The sequence below is a fragment of the Meles meles genome, chromosome 18 (genome assembly GCF_922984935.1).
Source record: "Meles meles chromosome 18, mMelMel3.1 paternal haplotype, whole genome shotgun sequence".
Lineage (NCBI taxonomy): Eukaryota > Metazoa > Chordata > Mammalia > Carnivora > Mustelidae > Meles > Meles meles.
The window spans coordinates 63,855,101-63,876,129 of NC_060083.1; the positions used below are offsets into that span (position 1 = coordinate 63,855,101).

Sequence of the window (21,029 nt, forward strand, 5' to 3'; positions counted from 1 at the left end):
CCTGAGCCGTTTTGAGAGGCCTGAACTCACCTAAGTCCACACCTGTGCACACCCAGCTGACAGGTGCTCCTCACCAGGGTCACCTGAAGGGCCAGCCTTGGGGGACAGGACGCTGGGGCTCCTTTGTCCCCTGGAGAAAGCACTCAGAGCTCATCCCCAGCTGCCAGACCACCTTCCACCACTCACCAGGCATGAGAAAGGAGGGGGGCTTGGCCAGGGGAAGGTGGGAGCCCCCAGCCCCATGTCAGGGGAGGCAGGGGTGGCCTGAGTCCAGCCTGGGCCCCTAAGCACCCTCAAACCGCCCAACCAGGAGCCCTGGGGCCGGTTTTTCCACTGGCGTTCCAGACGGATGACGCTCGAGCGGGAAGCGGGGCTGCTGGTGCCAACAGCCAGGAGCGCCAGACGTGCTTTTTCCAGGCTGGCCGAGGGCTCACCCCCAGTTCTCCCCCAGGAGAGGCCCATCCCGAGCTGCCCAGGGCAGGCTCCCAGGCTGGACAGCTCTGACCTGCCCCTTTCTCCCCCTGGCCCTGGACGCTGGGGTCCGGATGCCAAGTGGGGTCAGAGCAGGAAACAGCCTCAGGTGCTCTGTGGCCTGGGGAGCCCCTGTCCAGCCGCCTCCCTGCCCTGCCTCCACGTGTGTGTTCCCAGGTCCCCCCGCGGGCCTGCGAGGAGGGTCCCCTGTTTCTGCCCTACCAGCCCCACCCCTCTTCCTCCTCCCTCCCCAAGCCCACGGAGATGGCAGAGAGGAGGTGGATGGTGTGTGCCCCACTGCACGCCAGGCTGGGCCGCAGGTGCCTGGCAGCCAGGAGCCCTCCAGACGGCCAGGACGTGGCCCTGGGGTGGGTAACTGTAGGCTGGGAAGGGGTGACGGACAGTGTGGGCAGGTGAGCCACCTGTGTCGGGCGGGGAGGGGTCCCTGAGCTGAGAGGCTTGGGCACTGGCTGGGTCTCACGTGGTCCTCACCCAGGCTGAGGGGTCTGGGCTCAGCCCCTGAACACAGTGTGTCAGAGGCAAGATCCACGTACCCAGGACATGAGCCTCTGCTGGGGCTCTGAGCAGGCAGGGTGCGGACCACCGACCCAAGCCCCCAGGCTGCATTGGCTTCCTGCAGACGGGAGGGGTCCACGGTGTAGCCAGCCCCTGCTGCATCCCCCAACCCCACAAAGCCCACCAGGTCCCGGCAGCCCCCACTGGTAAGGCGGGTCTCGGCTGTGTGGGGCAGCTGGGGAGGATCTCTTCTGGGGTCCGGGGGCCTGGAGAGGGAGCAGCCCACTTTTCCTGAAGACAAAGACTTGGTCCGGTGACCCACCCTGGGTGTGTGGAGACCCCATCCTGCCGCCTCCCCCTCTTCCCTCCTCTTCACCACTCATGGGAATCCTCCAGGAATGGGGTCCTTGCTGGCTGCCCCCAACCCTCCCAGATCTGTTTTCTCTATTGAGGGAGACAGAGAGCTCTGTCCGGGCACCACCAAGATCGCGAGCCCCCCGTCCACAGGGATGGGGACAGTGGCTGGGACACCCACACTGCAGGCTCCTCAGAGGGACTCTCCACAGCCCTGCTCTGCTGGGATCTGCAGGGCCCCAGGGGTGCCGAGAGAGAAGGGACGTCATGGCGGGGCCTGCAAGTCCACGGGGGGGACGGGGCCCGGGTGTCCGCCGCGGCCACTCCGTGGGGCTTGGCTGGTTCAGGCGGGAAGGGAGAGGTAGGCAGGGGGCTGGGACGGTCACAGAACCTGCAGAGCCCTTCCTGGGGGGCAGGGGGCCCAAAAAGTGCATTCAGGGCCAGCGGTCTACGCGCACTTCTCCTGGGACTAAGAGCAAGTGAAAAACTGGTATTCACAGTGTCAGTCAGCCCAAAGGGGACTGGACATGCCCGGCACTCCCCCCTCCCCCCTGGACCTCCCGGAGCCTGGGGGCCTGATGTTAATGGCCCTCAGGCCGCGGCACTCCCCTGCTTGGTTTCGGTCTGCGACTGCTCCGTCTCTGTCCTACTGCCTGGCCCTCTGCCGCTGCTTCCCCAGGTCATACCCACGGTCTCCCCCAGGGCCCCCTGTGCCCTGTCCTCCCACACAGCACAGCTGGGGTGCATGCAGGGCACCCGCGTGGGGTGTGACCGGCTTGTTTGAGAGGATGCCGTGTGAGGCGGGACTCCTGTCCCCGCTGTCTTAGGTCCTCAGCCCACACCGGTCTCCCAGAGCCACCCCCGTGCTGGACCTTGGCTACGGGCCACGGCATCGTCCACGTTCTGACGTTGGTCTTCAGTGGGCGGGCTGGTCTCTGGATGCAGCCCGGGGGAATGACTGTCTGTTTGCAAACCGGAGTTTCCACCCGGGGCCCGAGGACCCCTTCTTGAGTGGGAGGGTGTGTCAGCTCGCTGCCAGTTCCCGGGCCCGACGCGGACACACGCTGAGTCACTCACGGGAGCCGCTTCCCCGATCTACCTACAGACGAGGAATGACCAGCACAGCAGCAGATCGACTCCGGGTGATTCCTAAGGCACCTTGTTCAATGGGAAAGGGCTGAGGTGGCGGGGGGGCACATGCTCGGCGTGGCTGCTCCCAGGGGGCCGTGGCCGCTCCCGGGGGGCCGTGGCCGGGGCTACGTGAACACAGGGTCTGCGATGCCGTGGTCGGGGTTGCAGGTAAAGGCAATGGTGACGGCGTAACGGGTGCCCCACTGGACCTTCTCCACACGGTGCAGGTTCTCGGACCCCGAGGTGAAGAAGGACACGCGACCTGGACGGAAGAGAGAAGTGACCAGAGGCCAGCACCGCTAACACCACACGAGGCAAAGAGCAAACGCAGACCCGTAACACCAACAGCAGTGGGCAGGTCCCCCAGGGCCACGTCCCCCAGGGCCACGTCCCTGGGGTGCGTCAAGTTGTTCGGACAACACTGCCCACCCAATTCTCAAAACATGAAACACTTCAGAATTCAGAAGAAGGTTCTTCAGTAAAAGATTTAGCTCAGCAACTCAGTAACCAAAAATGTGAAATCATCTCAGTTTTTGTAATCTTTCATGTTCTTTTCCTATCGGGCCACAGGGTACCTGTCAAAAGCAGTACAGGTGACACCCAGCCGTGGTGCTGGAAGCTTCTCTGGTCCTTAATCCGTTCAGTTGCTGGAGCTGTGGGGTATCCGGAGGCCCCTCCTGCCCGCTGACTGAGCCCGGGGCTGCACCCCTTCCCGCGGCCCCCCACAGAGCGGGGAGACCAAACCCTGAGCTGCTTAATCTCCTTCCCACGCCCCTGACGTCCAAGCCACCTTCTGCCCCTTCACAGCTTCGCCAGGGAGCAGTGTGGACCCACCAGCTCGGAGGACGGCCCCATGGCCGGCAGAACACTGAGCCAACCCCGGTGGGCAGCCTCACTGGTCTGACTGGGCTCCCACAGGCGATGCCACGAACAGGTGAGACGTGGCAGCAGGAGGACGGCATGGCGTGGTCCGGGGGCCAAGTGGCCGGGCTCTCCTGGGGGTCTCTGGGAGTCCTTCCCCACACACGCCAGGAGGGAGGGCACACACTCACGGGGCAGCTCTGGGTGTTCCTGCCGGGCTCGGGGCCCCGGGGGCTCTGGGGAGGCGGGTCCCGGAGCCCAGTGCCGTCAGCATGATGGGGTCGGCCTCTGCGGAGGGACAGGGCGGGACGCACCCTGGGGAGAGGGGCTCTGGGGACCGCTGTGCTGTGGCAGCAGTGACCGAGGGCAGCGGGGCGTGCGGAGGCCTGGCAGCCCGGGGCCGCCGCGGGAGGGTCCTACCTGCCCGCGGCTCTACCGTCCTGTTGGCTCCCTCCTCCACGAACACGAATCTGCCGCCGCCGAAGTCGTCCAGGTAGTCGGAGAGGTAGAGCAGCGAGGTGTAGTCGAAGGAGCCGTAGGTCACCTGCGGGCGGGGCGCGAGGGAGCTGGTCGGCGACCGCTGCTCGTGGGGCACAGCCGCCCGGACGGTGGCGCCGGCTTCTGGGCCGCGGAGACGCCTCGGTTGGGCCCGCGTGCCCGCTTCTGCCTGGGGCTCCGCGCGGCTCACACGCCCCGGCCGCAGCTCCCGGCAAAGGCAGCGTGTGCGGACGCCAGGCGACAAGCCCGCACCACAGCGGTTCCTGGGACGGCGGCCGTGTCCCCGCGACCCGGCAGCTCCCACCTCCCGCGTCGGCAGGCGGAACAAACGCGCTGCAACAAGCGCTCTCGCTCCTTCTTCACACTCAGGGGCAGGGGGCAGCTGTGACCTTTACCGGCGGAAATACCGGCCATCGCTGTGCCATCTAGACCCCCTTCACGTCCAGCCTGGGAGCACCAAGCACATTGCGGTCGCAAAGCCGTCGCCACCGTCCGTCCCCAGAACCCCGCTGGGCACCTTCCCCAACTGAAACCGTCTATGAGACACTCACTCCGCCCCACCCCCGCCCTCTGCCTGTCTCTGACTCTGACCACCCGGGGGCCTCATCCTGGCCAACCCACAGCATCTGCCCTTTCCTGTGCGAGCCCCTGCCCCCAGACGCGCCCCGGGAAGACGGCCCGGGCCGTGCAAAGCCGACGGCGAAGGTCGGGGTCTGGCGGGGGGGCTCGTCTGAGCACGGACCCTCTGATAACCAACCCCCACCCCTGGCCTGGGTGGACAATGTGAACAGGCGGCGGCTATCACTTGTTTCCTCAGACTCCCTGAAGTCAGAGAGGCGAGGCCCTGCTCGCGGCAAGTGCAGACAAGGGCGCCACACGGACACGTTGCTTTCCGTGTGGCATCGGCAGGGCTTGGCTTAGAACCTTCAGCTGCTGGGAAGAGGGGACGGTCTGCACTGCGCAAGGAAGGCCCCGTCCCCAGGGGCCGACCAGACCAGTCGGAATCTGGTCAGTAAAGGGAATTACTGAGATACACGTTTTTTTCGTGCCAAGATAACGATGTGTGGCAAACGAGGAATTTTCATCACGTAAGAACATTCTGCAGGCGAATCGCTCCATGGCAAGTCTGGGCTAAGAGATGAGAAGTGTCTCAAGAACTCAGTCCAATGTCCACCCAGCCCTGGCGCACAGCCCGACTCCTGCCTGCAACGGCGGGGCTGGCAGTCGGCCCCGCACTCTGCAGAACCCGCAGGCATCCTGGGAACGACTCAGAAGCTCCAAGCCGATCTCACACGACATTCCCGATCAAGGCTCGAAAAGCCTCCCCCCCCCACCATCTCGACCCCATCACCATGACGACAGTCGCCTCCGGAGGGGAGGCGGGCCGACCACGGTGCCACGGTACCGAGAGCAACGTCACCTTCTCACAAACTCGGCACCAGGCCACGGGAGGCTGGATTCCTACACACCTGGGCTCAGCTCCGCATCCCCCACTGAGACCCTGTCTCGGATTCCCCTCGTCCCGAATCCCTTCACCAGACAGACCTCGGGGAGACAGACGCCTGCGCCTCTGCTGGGGCCGTGCTTCCCGAGCAGCTTTGGCCTCGAACCTCACGTCCACCGAAAGCACACGTGCGCCGCGTAAAACGTAAGGGAGGCTCCGGTGCGGTGGGGGGGGGGGGGAGTCCGCAAAGCGGACCCTCTCCCACCCGTCCACCCCCAGACACGGCACAGGAACGCTCAGGACGCGTGTGAAAACCAGGGACCTGGGTGAGGAGGCCGTGCGAGGGGCGGGTGCGGCGTCTCCGCTCCGAGCTGGAGACCAGAGCCTGGTGACGCCCGGCGGACGCCACGTCTGGAGTTCTCATGTCTGAGGACGACTTTCGGCCACGCCGACGCACGCGCGGCCTGGGGCTGCTCCCGCTACCGGCTCCTGCTGACCTGCCGGGTCTGAGCATGGCTGTGGAGAGCCTGAGGCTGCCGATGTGTTCCTGCGGTGTCTCCTCCCTCCGGAAGTGTATTATCTTCGAAGTTCGAGAACGCAGTCGGGCCCTGCCCGTTGTTTCTCCTGAACTGACCCTTCCTGGCGGTGGAGGGCTGGCCTCCCTTCGTGCAGCAAGTCCTCCTGGGCTCCGGCCCCTGCTGGGGGCTCCCTTCTCCATGCACTGGACGTTCCTGTCTGTCTTCCACATGCATCGTCTTTGCCGTCAGCACCCTAACAACCGTTTCCGGCTCTGCAGGCAGTGGTTACCGCACAGCTGAAGCTTCAGCTGTCCCCTCGCGCAGTGACCCTGGGGCAAGGGTTACCAACAGGCCAACAGCCGCTAAAGCCGCCAGGGGCACGGGGCTGGACCACAGCTGGACCGGACTGGTGTCTGCACACCCTGGAGGAAGACCAATAGGGCCACCGGGCCTCCTGCTGTGAGGCCAGAAACCCCAGTCCTGGCCTGAACCGGCCGCAGGCCCCAGAGCAGTGCTGGCCTGCGGCGATCCCTGGCCACAGACGCCACGTCCACTGAAGCTGGCTGACCGGTGACATACCGAGGTCCTCAGGTTCAGTAGCCACGTCCTGTGCTCACGGCCACGCATGGTGCTGCCTCCGTCGGCTCAGCTGAGATCCAACAAAGGCTTTGCACCCAGCTGGGCTTCAGAGTCAGAGCCCCACGGGCGAGCGTGGTCCCAACCTGCCTTCACCGCCCACCCCACGCTCCCTGGGTGTTTCTCACTTGCTTCTTCCATTCTAGCTTCAAGGAACACAGGGACGGTCCTGGGTCACCTGAGCACACCCGCAGCCGGGCCGCCCCCTACAGCCCTCAGGTGTCCGCAGCACCACGCTGAGAACAGGGGGGCATGGGATGGGCTCCAGTTCAGCGGGTCAAGATCACGGACTGGCTAGGACTGTGTCTAAGAACAACAGGACATCGAGGACGGGGGAGCCGGGGGTCCTGAGTGGTTGCAGGATTTTCCCGCAAAGAGGCGGAGCGTGGGCAGAGGGCTGGCCTGAGGGGAGGCCCCTGTGGCCGTGGAGGCGACCGAGACAGCCTAGGGGGCCCGTGGTGGGGTCTGCGGTTCCAGGGGCGGCAGCCGCGGACGACCGGGTGCCACGGGCCTGCCACTTCCTAGCGCACATTCCACTGTCCGGGGGTTTAGGTCCACCCCGAAGGTCAGAGAGGAAGACGTCTAAAACCCCAACCACAGAAACACCACGGGGCAGAGGCCCGGAAAGCCAGGCCGAGCGCCTGGCCGAGAGTGGGTGCTCACCTTGTCCACGTGCGCGTGCCAGTACTCGTCGTGAGCCGTCCGGGCCCGGGTGCTGTTGATGCGCGAGAAGAACGTGGGCTTTGTCAGGTGCAGCGAGGACGCGCTGATGCCGAAAGCCTGGGCGATTGTAAGCTGCACCTTCCGCCGCACATCCCTGTCGGGAGGACACACACCACTGCACAGGTGCACACACCGAGCACACTCGCCGCCCCACGCACAGCAACACACGTCTGCGAGACACGTGTACACACACACAGTGCCCACCCGCGTACCTGTGTGCACCTGTGGAACGACGGTGACCCGGGCCCGGGCCACACGTGCGCACGTACGCGAGGGACGGTGACCCAGGCCCAGGGCCGCGCCGGCGCATGTACGGGAGGGACAGTGACCCGGGCCTGGGGCCACACGTGCGCACGTACGCGAGGGACGGTGACCCGGGCCCAGGGCCGCGCGTGCGCACGTACGGGAGGGACGGTGAACCAGGGTTAGGATCACGCGTGATGCAGCCCCAGCGCAACAGGACGGGTTATCGTTTCAACATTTCCAAACCACTGGCTGACGTCTCCACATGGGCACCACCAGCTCCAGGGTGCTCCATCCGGCAGGGCACCCACTGGGGACACAGCAGACTTTTCCTGGGACCCCTGAAACTCATTTCAGCAAGTGGAAGTCACTCTAACACCAGCGACGCTCACAGAACTTCTGCTGGGCCAACAGCTACATCCAGTGCTTCACCGGTCAGCGAGGCGGGAGATCCGTGTGCTCGGCTCTCATTAGCCCGCTCACGAGGAAGCACCGATTCAGTGGCTTCGTTTTTTTCGTCTTTGTTCACCATCAGGGCGCAAAGCTGTTTAGCCAAATGTCCCAGTTCAACGACCTGAAAGAACTCGGAGGCTCGTGGCCTTCCTCCGCGGTCATCTGGCCACACACTCCGTGGCTGCCTGTTCACGGCATGACAGTGCTCCTTCTGGAACCCACGCTCTGTGTGGGCGCTGGCCTCCCATTCCTCGGTGCCCGCTGCGGGGACGGCGCCCTGCGGTGGCGGTGCCCTCTGTGGTGACGGTGCCCGGGGGCCCGCCCGGATGGTCCTCCGGTTCTCACGGTTCTGGGTTCTGCATGTCTCCTGCATCCCTGAGGTCAGCGGACAGACAACAGCCCAGAAGAGACGGGAAGCAGTCCGACGGTTTCACCTTCAGCACAGCAGAGAGGGCGACCTCAGGGACTGACGGAACCCAACGGACGTCCTGATGAAGCCTGTGTCCTGGGCCTCCGTGGTGGCCTCCTCGAAGCTGCCCCCTCCAGCACCCATGTGCCCGGCAACGGCACTCACGCCTCTGACTGGGTTTTCACTCCAGAAATACAAAGTCTGTCCCATACTTGTGACTCTCCTGGGCCCCCCTGGACTGCCAGCCGCTCCTGACCGCGGCTGGATGGACACCGCATCCTCTCTGCAGGCTCGCACCCGAATGAGACGCAAATCCGCTGTTTTCTCTTCATTTGTGGTGAGTGTTTTTACGCCTCACAGACCCGTGAACTTACGAACATTAAAATACTCACGATTTTCACTTAGCGGTTAACACGATAAACAAAGCAAACGAGTCACCGGGTGACGCAGGCTCCAGTCCCGCTGGTCACCCAGCCTTTGTGCTGCAAAACCCCGCCTCGCCCCAGGCTCAGAACCAGGGCCCACCGGGGAGGTCACTAGCATGCGGCAGGGGTCAAGGACACCGCTCACTGACGCTACTATTTGCGTGTCAAGTTCACCTGACCCTTTGCTTCTCTCGGGCCCAGGAGCCCGGCTCACTCTCTGGCCACGTCCCTGGGAATGTCACCAAGGGGAAGCGGCCGCTGTTCCCAGACCACGAGGCTACGGTAGCAACAGGCCCTGCCAACTGCTGGTCAGCGACGGGTGCTGGGGCTGAGGGCACAGAAAGGCAACGTGGGGTCCGTGTGGCGATGAGACGTTCGGTACCGTGACTGGCAGCCCTTACACGACCTGCCCAGAGGACAGAGTTGCACACACTCACACAAATAAGGTAGAACTTGGGATTCTGAGCAAGATGGTGGGGGCAGCACTGGGGCCGGCTCCCGGGGAAATGCCCGGTTCTGCTAACACCAGCTCGTGCCATCAGGGGAAACTGGGGGAAGGTACATAGGATCGCATGATGTTATTTCCTGAAATAATTTATGAGTCTTGATTACCTAAAAATTACAAGTTTTACTTAAAGAAAACCACTCCTTCGTGGGGGAGCTGTCAGGGCAGGAGGGCTGTGCCTGGCACGGGGCACGGGGAGGGAGGCTAGTGCTGGCTCTTGTGCTGTGACCTGTGAGTGGGCACAGCCCCTTAGCGCCCTGGGCCGCTCGTGGGGCTGTCGCAAGAGCCGCTGGACCCACCTGGGGCCGGCTCTGCCTCCCTCCATGTGAGCTATTGGGAGGGGCCGAGAGCCGCCCTGGGCAGACAGGAGGCTCACGAGGCCCCCACTGGCCTGCTCCTTCCACAGGTCGTGTGGGCTCCATGGCCTGGCTGGACCCACAGCGACGAGGCAGGGGCGGCCCTGTGCACCGGCTCCGAGCACAAAGTGCCCTGGACGCTGGCACAGACTGGAACCCCCCAGCTCTTCTAGTACATTCTGCCCGTCCGCCCTGACTGCACCGCGTGTCAGGGAAGGAGAAAAACCGTGGAGCCTGGAGAACAGCCCAACCCAGACAAGTCCATGAGTTCCCTGCCCCGCCCCCAGCTCGGGAGGGTTAGGTACGGCCCCAGCACCCACCCGCCAGGACTCCGATAAAGCGAACTGTGCATTTCATGGGACCCTCTGCTCACAACGTGCCCAGACAAGCCGGCGGCGTGTCACATCCCAGGGTACGTGCAGCACCTGGCCCGGTCAAGGGTGGACACGGGGCAGGCGTGGTCAGTGGGAACGACGGGGTGCTGCAGTGGGATGGACACAGTTGAGAAGGGGAGAGCCAGGATCAGGGTGGGTGTGGGCCAGTGGGTGTGGCCGGGGGTGTGGCATGCGCTGATGGGCGGGGCAAAGATGGGTGGGCATGGTTAGAGAGGGTGGGTGGGCGTGGCCTGGCCTGGGGCGTGGCCTAGGCCCCTGAACAGGGCCTGGTGCAGGTGGTGATCACATGGGCGTGGCCCAGGCAGGTGGTGGGCGTGGCCGCGGTGGGCGGGGCTCTGGTGGCCCCAACCTTCAGCCCAGCCACCTGCCTCCCCCTCTGACTTCCTCCCTGCTTTCCTCCTCACCGGTACAACTGGAAGTCCTCTTCTGAGAAGACGGTTTGTATTTTATCTCCAAAGTATCTGTGAAAAATAGGCTGTTGACACATGTACCGTTTCACGGGGCGGGTGGACACTTTCCTGCAACACTGAATCTTCTTTAGCTTGCTCCTCCTGCGGCAGATCTCTGTCCCCACAGGCATAACCCGTGATTAAAGGGAGGGACATCACTACTTCAGGTCAGGAATCTCTGCTTCTCTGGCCTCAGGGAGGATCAGGGTCCTATCAACTCTTTCCAACTCTTCCCCCCACCCCAGAGCCTGGCCTGCCTCTCCGTCCTCCGACCTCTTCCTCTAGCCGTCCCTCGGCCTCGGGTAGGTCCTGCTTTCTCAAGAAGGCCCCTGAGGAGCCCCCATGGAGCGGGAGACTGCTCCCTACAGCTGGTGAACCAGGATCCTGCCCCCTGAGAAGGGCCCCGCCCCCCAGCTCCGGCCAAGAAATGCAGGGGCACAGTGAGGGGGGGCCTGTCTGGGCTCTCACCTGTACAGGTTCACAAAGTGCTTCCCGACAGATAGGGCTCCTGAGTGCAAGTCCAAGATGGATGCCTGGAAAAGACGTGCACAGACAGGGTAGCAGGGTCCCCGTCCTGTGAGATCCATCCTACCCTCACCCGGGGTCCGGCAGGCGATGCCAGGTTTCAAGAAAGGTGGACCCCGGGGATATACAGGACAGATCTCGTTCCCTCCCGCGCAGTCTGAGCTTCCACAAACGGTGCACAGACCTGTGAACTCCTGCAGCCGAATCACACCCCCGGCCCTGTTGAGGCGTCACGGCCGGATGAGCTGTACAGTCTGATGAGCTTTGATGTCACATACCCGTGAACCACCATCACCATCAGGATAACAAACACATCCCAGAATGTCCTTGCACCCCTCTGCCACCCTGCCTCCTGCCTCCCTCCCCCACCCCCACCCCCACCCCCAGTTAACCACCAATGCGCTTCCTGCCGTCACAGGCGGATGTCCACTTTCTAAAGTTACACGTGAATGTAGTCATGTGGGATGTGCTCTTTTTGAGTCTGGCTGCTTCTCCTCAGCATAGCCACTCTGGTTCGCTCGAGCTGCTGTGTCCACAGACATCCACCCCATCTTCCTGCTGAGGACACTCCAGGGTTTGGGGTAACACAACCACGTGGGTTGTTTCCAGTAAAGCTGCTCTGAACATGGGTGGACAAGTCTGTGCAGACAGATGCTTTCATGCTCTTGGGTAATCCCCAGAAGCAAACTGCTGGGTCCTACCTTCCACAGGACCGTCAACATGTTCAGCGCCCCTGCCTACCCCACCTCTATGGGTCCTTCCCCATGTCCAGGAAAAGTGGTCACCAGCATGGACCATTTTCACGCTATCTGGAAAATAACTATATTTCTCCTCATTGATTCAGTGACCAGCCCCAGGGTTTGAACATAATTTGAGCTTAATAAATGTCAACTGAACTTAAAGACAGCAAATCCGGTTCCTTTGCGGCAAGACGACTTCCTGAGGGAAAGCCCAGCAAAGAGTAAGAGATGAGACCATGCACAAATGGGTTTTTAATAAATGCTACTCCTGAATCAAACCAAACTGAAATAAAAGGAGCTTAATTTGCAGAATAACATAAAGTCATGCAGATAATCACAGAAATACGTAGAAATTCTAGCAAAGTCCATAAACTAATCTTCCCAGGAAGGTTACACATCTTGAAACGTGTAGACATCTGGGTCCACATATGGCAATAATTTTGCCATCAGAGAACAGTGCAGAGAAGACCATCTCCCACAGCCTCACACACTGGGTATTCAGGACCCCACACGGGAATGCAAGCTAACGTGCAGTTTTATAGGAACACCACTCCCAGAGGCTGCCCGGATGAGACACAGGACTGCCCTGGCCCTCTGTTCCCAGCAGCTGCTGGGACTGATCACCACAAACGGGGGACTTAAACTCATCAGAATTTGTCCTCTCACAGCTACTGAAACCAGAGACCCTAAAATCAAGCTGTGGCCAGGGCTAGGCTCCCTCTGAAGGTCCAGGAGAGAATGCCTCCTGCCTCCTCCAGCTTCTGGTGGCTCCAGGTGCCCCGGCTCACGGCCGCATCCCGCTCCCTCCGTCTTCCTGCGGCTTCTTCTCTCACCTCCGATCCCCTCTGCCTCTCTCATACAAGGACGCGTTTGCCATTGGACCAGGGCCCCCTCACCCAATCCAGAATGATCTCATCTTCAGACCCTTAACTTAGCGGTGTCTGCAAAGATTGCTTTTCCAAATAAGGTCCTATCCCCAGGTTCTGGGTGGACACATTGTCCACGTGACCCCCTAGAAACCACTGCCGGCCCCTGGCCCCCTGCTCTCTGGTGCCCACCCCATGTCTGTGGGGCCTCCCGCCTGGAGGCTGGGGAGCATGTCTGTCACCGTGTCCTAGGAGCCCTGCCCACTTTTGCCTCTCCCCAGTTCAGGCCTGGCCACCCTCCTCACTGGGCTCCTAAACCCTCTGTCAGCTCACTGTGCGCACCCAGGCCTGCCTGCCCCCCGCAGACTGTCTGAAATATGAATGAGATCTGGGCAGGCTGCTGTGACTCACTGTGAAGAGAGGGGACAGGCTTGCCCTGCTGGTGACATGGGGAGAGGAGGGATACCCAAGCCCCCCCCCCCCCAGTGGCTCCTTGCCCTTGGGCGGAGAGCAAGTTAAAGGGGTAAAAAGAAAACTGAAGCAGGAACTCACCCCTCCATCAGATCCTCCCAGGGACAGCCCCTTCTTGGCTATGCTGCGGGGGGAAAGGTCATTGTAAGTCAGGATTTGGGTAACGGGATCATCTGTGATATAGCTAGGGAAGTAACAGCTAACACGATTCTTACAATGTTAATAGATTATTTAATATTTGTGATATAAACACATATTTAGACCAAAAGACTTGATTCTCAAAGATAAGTGAGTGAATGACAATATTCCCTCACTATCTTGTTAATTAAATACAACAGTTTAGAAACAACTAGACTTAATTTCCATTTTTAGTACCGAGAGCTGGTGCCCACCCAAACGGGCCAAGCGACTCCCACTGGATCCCTGACCTGGTCATCATGGGCTGGGCGAGGGGACGCCTTTGTGATCAACAGCCCAGGGGCAGAGGAGCCATGGAGGCCTGCGGTGCACCTAACAGGACCTCCCGCCTCACTGAAGACTCAAGAGCTTTCTGACAAGTCACAGCAGCTGGGGAACGGAGCTGGGGAGCGATCAACCCGGATTCCAGTGACTCCTGCCCAGGGAGCCCCTACGGTGCTTTCTAGAAACAGGAGGAACGTCTCCCTGCTGGGACAGGCGGCTGGGCACACAGGCGGCTTGAGGGCCCGCACCGCTCCACCTTTCACACGCATCTAAACACCTCATGTCTGAGCAACTTGTTGCAAAATCAAAGCTTGAAGATCTTGTCTTTAAAACCCCAACAGGGGCTCCTGGCGGGCTCAGTGGGTTAAGCCTCTGCCTTCGGCTCAGGTCATAATCCCAGGGTCCTGAGATAGAGCCCCACATCGGGCGCCCTGCTTGGTGGAGAGCCTGCTTCTCCTTCTCCCTCTGCCCACCTCTCTGCCTACTTGTGATCTCTGTCTGTCACATAAATAAATAAAATATATTAAAAAAAAACACTCAACAAAGAAAAATCCAGTGTTAACAGCACCTGAGTAAGGCTTCCTGCCCGGTCAGAGTCACAGCTGGTCAGCCCCGGGCTAATCCCCGGCCAGTTTCAGGACAGACCCTGAACCGCTCTCTCGCATTCCCTTACCGCAGCAGGGGGCGTCACACGGGTGCCCACTGGGGCTCCCCGAACAGCCAAGAAGGCAGCATGTCCCTAGGCCTCCTACACAGGTCGGAACCACTTCCCCCAAAGAGGGTTGAGGCCTCGGCAGGCTCCATCAGCAACAGCCTCACTGAGGGCAACAGCCTTTGCTTCTGAAAAGTGGAAAAGCCCACTTTTGCCCTTGGAAGCACATGAGGAAATTCTTACGGAATTCTAAATGAGGGTTTTGAAGGGGCGGGGGTGGGAGGTTGGGGGAACCAGGTGGTGGGTGATGGGGAGGGCACGTGTTGTGTGGGGCACTGGGTGTGGTGCAAAAACAATGAACACTGTTATGCTGAAAAAATAAATAAATTTAAAATCGGACTTCTAAATGAATTTCTTTAAATCGTCTTTTTGTTTTTTTCCCGTAGTAACTGTCTGCTTCCTGACCCACAGCCCCACTTTCCCACTTGTTCAGACAGAAGAGTCGTGAGTACCTGCGAATCCGCTGGGCTTCGTCCCTGCTGATGACGGTGTCGGTGATGCCCCGGCCACACTTCCTCGGGGAGCAGCCTGCAGAGAGCGGAGCGGGAATGAGACGCTGACCCCATGCTGAATCCCAACAATGCCACGTGCGTTTATTGAGGACTTGTCTGTAGGTGGCCCTCCCCAGGGCATTTGGATTCGGGGCCAGATTTGGCAAATAAAAGGCAGGACACCTCCACAGAGTTGTGAATTTCAGAGCTGCAACAATGACTTTTTTGGAGTAAGTGCACCCTCTGCAGGACAAACCGACACCCGGTGGGACACGGCACGCTCCAGGCGGCCCACACCGTGGGACCCGCGGGAAGCAACCTGCTTCCCCTTGGGAAGAGATCCCTGAGCCGGAGGCGGTGTCTGTGACAGCCTGTGACCATGGGTCCAGGCTTCCGAAGCCCCCGTGAGAAAGCCCTTCAGGACTGAAGCTGCACGTATACTTCTGGTCACTGTCCTGTCCCAGGGGCCTGGCAAACTCAGTCACCAAAGGTGCCCACCGTGTGTCCCGCGCCGCACACCCTCTGTCTCTCCACAGCCGGCACGTGCAGCTGCTTAGGGCCGGGGATGGACAAGCTCGGACGGCGCCGGGGCCGGGGCCAGGATAAGGCAAAGCGTGGGACACGGACAGGCTGACAAACCCCCGGTGTTTCAGCGCACTGGGCGGCCGCTCCCTCGAACGCGTCTTGGCCGGTGAGACGGAGCCGAGGGCCCTCTCAGGGCAGGTGGGGCCGGCTGACCCTCTGCTTTTTTTCTTTTTTTTAATATTTTATTTATTCATTTGACAGGGAGAGACCACAAGGAGGCAGAGCAACAGACAGAGACGGGGCGGGGGGGGGGGGAAGCAGCTCCCTGCGGAGCAGAGAGCCCGAGGCGGGGCTCGATCCCAGGACCCTGAGATCATGACCTGAGCCGAAGGCAGCGGCTTAACCCACTGAGCCATGCAGGCGCCCCGACCCTCCGCTTTCCACCTATCTTCACGCTGCTGCCTGCCCGCCAGCCTGGAGCCTGCACGTGGAGCGAGCGTCCTGGGACCACGTGAGCCGCGGGGAGCGTCAGCGCTGAGGGTCTCCCAGAGCGGCCAGCCCGGGGGGCCTCTCTCTGCACCCTGGTGTGTGGGAAAACAAACTTCTGTTTGGGGGCCATCGGGGGGAGGGTGTCCCAGTTTCAGGAGACCAAACACGGTCCCACTGATGCCACCGGTGTTTTCATCACAAACAAAAGCCACGTGTATGCTTTCTGTAAGGGTTACCCCTGAACACGACGACACGAACGGTACAAAATAAAAGCAGATACAACGATAATCAAAAGAAAGCTGGGAGCATGCTCTGTGTGGGACAACCACACTTTCACACAAAAGAATCACGACAGGGAAAGACGGTCACATCTGCAGGTGGCAGAGCAGGAAGACAGAGACAGGACAAACAGCAGCAGACGGGATCATTCCAGATACAAAACGGCCAGCGCGAAGACCAGTCGGAGCCGCTGCCAGACCCGCAGTCACGCAGAGATCCCCGCACGCTGCCCTCAGGACATGATGGACAAAGAGACGAATCCGTGAGGGTGTGGACCAGAAGGATCCTAGAGATCCCTGCAGGTGCCGTCAGGAAACAGTTCCCCGGTCCACGCAGGACATTAACAAAAACACACCAGCTCAAAGAGAAAGTCGGGGGACGCCTGGGTGACTTGGTCGGTCGAGTGTCTGACTCTTGATTTCGGCTCACATCATGATCTCAGGGTCAAGACATCGAGCCATAACTGGCCCCACGCTCAGCTCGAGGTTGGCTTGAGACTTTCTCGCTCTCTCTGCCTCCCCCCACGAGCATGCACATGCTCTCTCTCTCTCTCTCTCAAATACATCAGTCTTTAAAGAAAGGAAAATCTGAGCCAAAATCCAAGGACCTATAATATACAGATCACGTTATCTAGCTACAACGCAATTAGATTAGAAATCGATCTTTTTTTTTAAGATTTTATTTATTTGACAGAGTTCACAAGCAGGCAGAGAGAGAAGGAGGAGAAGCAGGCTCCCCGCTGAGCAGAGATCCTGATGTGGGGCTCCATCCCAGGACCCTGGGACCATGACCTGAGCCGAAGGCAGAGGCTTTAACCCACTGAGCCACCCAGGTGCCCCTAGAAATAAATTTTTAAAGAGAGAACCAAAACCCTATGAATTCTGAAATGCTAACACCCAGCAGCGATACAGCATCTTCAGCATGAGTAAGGGCCAAGAGCATATTTGGGGTGAAAAAGTGAGTTCTGGACAGCTGACTCATCAGCACATGTGTGTGAGCACACACCCCCCAAAACACGGTGTGGTGCTCTGTCCAGACGCCTCCACAGTGGCTGGAGCCCCGTCTCCTCTCTGGCCACCAGGGGCCACCAGGAATGAGCCTCCAGCCCAAACGAGAAGCCCCTCCAGCCTGAGAGGCAGGAGAAAAGTCCAGAAGCTTTCAATATACCTCAACGATTCCTTGGTATTGTGCCAAAACCACATAACTCAAAATTTACCATTTTACATTCACGGCATTGTGCCAGAATCATCACCATTCATCCCCAGGATTTTTCCTGCTTCCCCAACTGAAGCCCTGCACTGTTAAATAATTATAACTCCCTCCAACCCCGCCTCGGGGGAACTTTTAGTGTTGCTTAATTATTAAGTGGGCGAGAAGAAAAACTCGAGTTCTAACTACTGAGAAATACTTTCTTGGAAACTGGGACAGGAGAGGGAAAGGCTGAGGGAGACAGGGAGGGCACCCACATGGCGAGATGGGGGGAGCCCCGCATGCGGGTGCCTCTCGGGGGAAGCACTCTGTAGTCTTCTCCCGGTTCCGGTCCAGAGCATTGCGCTCTGTGAAGAAGTTAACAGAATTCTGTCTTTAAGATCCAGTGGTACAGGTTAGGGTTTTAAAACAGAGAACGTGCCTGGCGGTGAGGAACAAGGAAAGTGCAGGAATCTGAGGTGGACAGGGTTGTGTGCTCTCCAGGGTGCTGAACCCCACGGGCGCCTCTGGCACCGCTCCCCTCCTGCCCTCCCCCTACGGGATGGGACACTCCACCTGGGGAAGGGCTTCTGGTAATGACATTTCTTTTCTTATTTTTTTCTTTTCTTTTTTTTTTAAAGATTTTATTTATTTATTTGACAGACAGAGATCACAAGCAGGCAGAGAGGCAGGCAGAGAGAGAGGGAGGGGGAAGCAGGCTCCCCGCTGAGCAGAGAGCCCGACGTGGGGCTCCATCCCAGGACCCTAGGATCATGACCCGAGCCGGAGGCAGAGGCTTAACCCACTGAGCCACCCAGGCACCCCTTATTATTTCTTTTTTACTTTATTTATACTTGTTTGAGAGCAAGTGAGAATATGAGGGGGCGTGGGGGGGAGAGAGAGAAGCAGACCCCCTGCTGAGCTGGGAAACCCCAAGGCAGGACTCAATCCCAGGACCCTGGGATTATGACCTGAGCCGGAGGCAGAGGCTCAACCGACTGAGCCCCCAGGTGTCCCTAGGAGTCACATTTCTTGTTGGGACATTTTCTGCAGGGACAACATTCTAGGACACTCTACAGCCAATGCCTTTTCTGGCTTCAACGTTCTCATCCTCTTTACCTTTCCAGTTCTGTCCTGTCTCTCTGTCACAGCGCAGGACACCTCAGTAAAATGTCGGCCGGTGAACGGAGGGCCTGCCCTGCCTTTCCCAGTCCAGGTGTAGGTTAACCCACCTGAAGGAGGGAAAGTCTGTCCATACCCTGTCCCCCGCCCCCACACCACTTTCAATCTGATTCCCACCAATTCATGTCGCAATCGCCAACGCAGTGCGCCCCTGAGGACGGGCTGCCCCTTCCCAGGCCGCAGCAGCGTCGCCTACCTTCAAACCGCCGGTGACTGTCATAGTCCTCCGAGCAGGGCACCTCGATGAACCTGCCGGGTAGGATCTCGCTGCGGTGAGCCAGGACCTCCGTGACACCATCGTCGCCCCCCAGCCTGCTCCAGAGCAGCAGCCCGGCCAGCATGGCACAGGCCCCCAGGACGGCGGTTCTCAACCACTTTGTCTGCACCTCCTGCAGGGCCTGGACACTCTTTGTGCTGAGGAGAAAACACAACCGCCGTCACCCAAAGGCACCCGTGTGTGCTGAAAAGACGGACGGTGATGACCGGAAACTGTACCCACGCTTGGTTACCGTTCTGCAGTAATGGGCGTCGGAGCTATTCACAACCAATCCAGGGGCACTCGCCAGCCTGAGAGGACGTGCCAGGGCAGGCGCCCCTCCTCCCCTGCTGCATCTGCCCCGTGCTGGTGACAAGATGGGCTGCCGGCCCTGGGCCACAGAGAAACCCAATCTGTATTGCTAATCACACTGCCTACAACTGAAACTGACCGCCTGGAACCATGTGCCAGGACCCACACCCTTGCCCAGGGCCCACGCCCAGGGCCCACGCTCAGGCCCCACACCCCCACCCAGGGTCAAAGCCCATGCCCAGGCCACAAGCCTTCGCCCAGGGCCCTAGGCCTGTGCCCCACGCCCATGCCCAGGGGCCACAAACCCATGCCCACACCCAGGGCCCACGCCACACCCAGGCCACACACTAAGTGTGAGTCAAGGCCACTGCACTAAAAACATGAGCCAGTCAAGAAGAGAATACAACCACAATGAAAATGATTTCCAATTAAGACACTTTTTGCACAACCTACACTCCTCGCTGCCATGCTGAAGTTGCATGCATACGTCTGTGCACACATCGGTACCACGTAGATGCCCACGTGGTCTCTGTGTGTGCATGTGGGTAACTGGGAAGCTGAGTGCTCTGTTTAGGAAAGACTTGGTGACTGTAAGACTCAAAGAACTTACAAAAAATAAGAAAAAAGATCAAGGCAACTTTTAAGGAGTTGTGCCCTCCTTCTTCAAGTATGTAATTAATCCCTAAAAAGCAGGGAGTCTGACTTCTGTTTTTTTATGTCCCTTAACGCTTTGCAGTGCTATATGAATAAAACGAATTCCAACAAATAAATCCCAAGGAGGGCACGGCATGGTCACACGCGTTGAGTGGATACCTGATGATTTTAAACAGGGACCATAGATACCTGAGGGGGAATAAGGGGCCTGCCGAGCTCAAAAACATCCCCCACCCCTAGAACTGCTGTTTGGCCTCAAGGCCACCGAGCCTTCTCTAATCAGAGCAGGGTGGACACCGGGACACCCAACACCAGTGGGCCCATTATTTCTCGTCCCCCCAAATCCCAGACAGGGCAGGGAGACGGCCAGCACGTCTCCGCAGCAAATGACTGGAACCCTGACCTGCAGGGCGGAGCTGCGGGCCACACCTGCCCACGGCGCGGCTGCCTCGTCCGAAAGGGACAGAGCGGGGCGCACAGAGTCGCAAACGATGAAGAAACTGCACCGTGGCGGGATTCGGGATTCGGACGCAGCAGCCCCCGCGGGGTCTGCTCAAGGCGAGCACCCCTGCTCGGAGGAGCGGGGCTCAAGCTGCACCCGGAGAGTCTGGCCGAAACAGAAGGGGGTGCTGTCCGAGTCTCAGGGCAAGGTCCACGGCCGCTGGGCAAGCTCTGGGGCTCAGCGTTCGTCCTGGCTCTGAGGCTCTCGGGACAACCCCCGGAAGGCTCCGTGATGACCCTCGTGCGCCCACCGGGCAGTCCCTCCGCCGGCCCTGGGGACAGCGCACAGGGACGAGACGACGAGGCCTCCGAAGCCGTGCGCGCCGGGAGGCCGGCCGTGGAGGCCTCGGGGCAGGGTCCCCGACCCGGGTGCCCATCGGAAGTCCGGACCCCAAGCCTTCCCTCGGCGCCTCACCGGGACGCCGCAGGCCACGCCCCCGCATGCCCCGCCCCGCCGAGACCACGCCCAGAAGAGGCCACGCCCTTCGCCTGGCTCCGCCCCGCCCGCCGCCACAGCCCGCCAGTCCCCGCGCTGGTCGGTACCTGCTGCCTCGCCGGCGCTCGGCCGCCCCGCTGCCCTCGGGCGCCTTGGGCGCACCTCTCCGCTGAGGGGCCATCGGGCCGGGCCGCTGCGGAGCCGGGCCGAACGCGGGAGCCGTCCGAGCCGGGACGAGCGCGCGAGAGGGTGCGTGAGGCCGTCGCGGCCGGGGACGCAGAGCGACGCGCTCGACCGTCGACCCCGGGCCTGGAGGCCAGACCCGAGCAATCGCAGGCCGAGCGCCGAGCGGGGCGGGGCGGGGCGGAGCGCGCCTCCCGCAGAGCTCCGCGGAGCCCGCCGCCCGCCGCCCGCCGCCCGGGGAAGCGGCCGGGACCCGGGACCCGCGGTCGCCGTCGTGTGCGCGCTCTCCGCGGCCCCCGGGGTCTCCCCGCAGGGCCGGCCCGGGCTGTGCCGTCGGCCCCGCGCTCCCCGCCCGCGGCGTGCACGGCTC

At 60.8% G+C, this 21,029-nt stretch overlaps 1 protein-coding gene across 2 annotated transcripts; it reads right to left on the reverse strand.

Moving 5' to 3' along the window:
• Positions 1–1,356: 1,356 nt before the first annotated feature.
• OGFOD3 (2-oxoglutarate and iron dependent oxygenase domain containing 3) lies at positions 1,357–20,715 on the reverse strand. Of its 2 annotated transcripts, XR_006815912.1 has the most exons (10): positions 20,584–20,715; positions 18,514–18,731; positions 14,616–14,691; positions 13,071–13,113; positions 10,856–10,920; positions 10,343–10,399; positions 7,093–7,246; positions 3,754–3,877; positions 3,048–3,621; positions 2,594–2,734 (listed from the first exon to the last, which is right to left on the reverse strand). XR_006815912.1 is itself a non-coding variant. In XM_045984733.1 (9 exons), the coding sequence occupies exons 1-9, from the start codon at positions 20,655–20,657 to the stop codon at positions 2,598–2,600; spliced, it is 948 nt and encodes a 315-aa protein (XP_045840689.1). In that variant the 5' UTR covers positions 20,658–20,715; the 3' UTR covers positions 1,357–2,597. The 2 variants fall into 2 exon arrangements, 1 of the variants encoding a protein (XP_045840689.1); XM_045984733.1 differs by lacking the exon at positions 3,048–3,621 and having other exon boundaries at positions 1,357–2,734.
• Positions 20,716–21,029: the final 314 nt, after the last annotated feature.

Coding starts and splice junctions, on each gene's coding strand:
- OGFOD3 (XM_045984733.1), bottom strand. CDS start 20,657: ATGGCCCCTCAGCGGAGAGGTGCGCCCAAGGCGCCCGAGGGCAGCGGG. Junction 18,732..20,583: donor GAGCGCCGGCGAGGCAGCAG/GTACCGACCAGC, acceptor TTTTCTCCTCAG/CACAAAGAGTGTCCAGGCCC. Junction 3,878..7,092: donor GGCACGCGCACGTGGACAAG/GTGAGCACCCAC, acceptor CCCCGCCCGCAG/GTGACCTACGGCTCCTTCGA.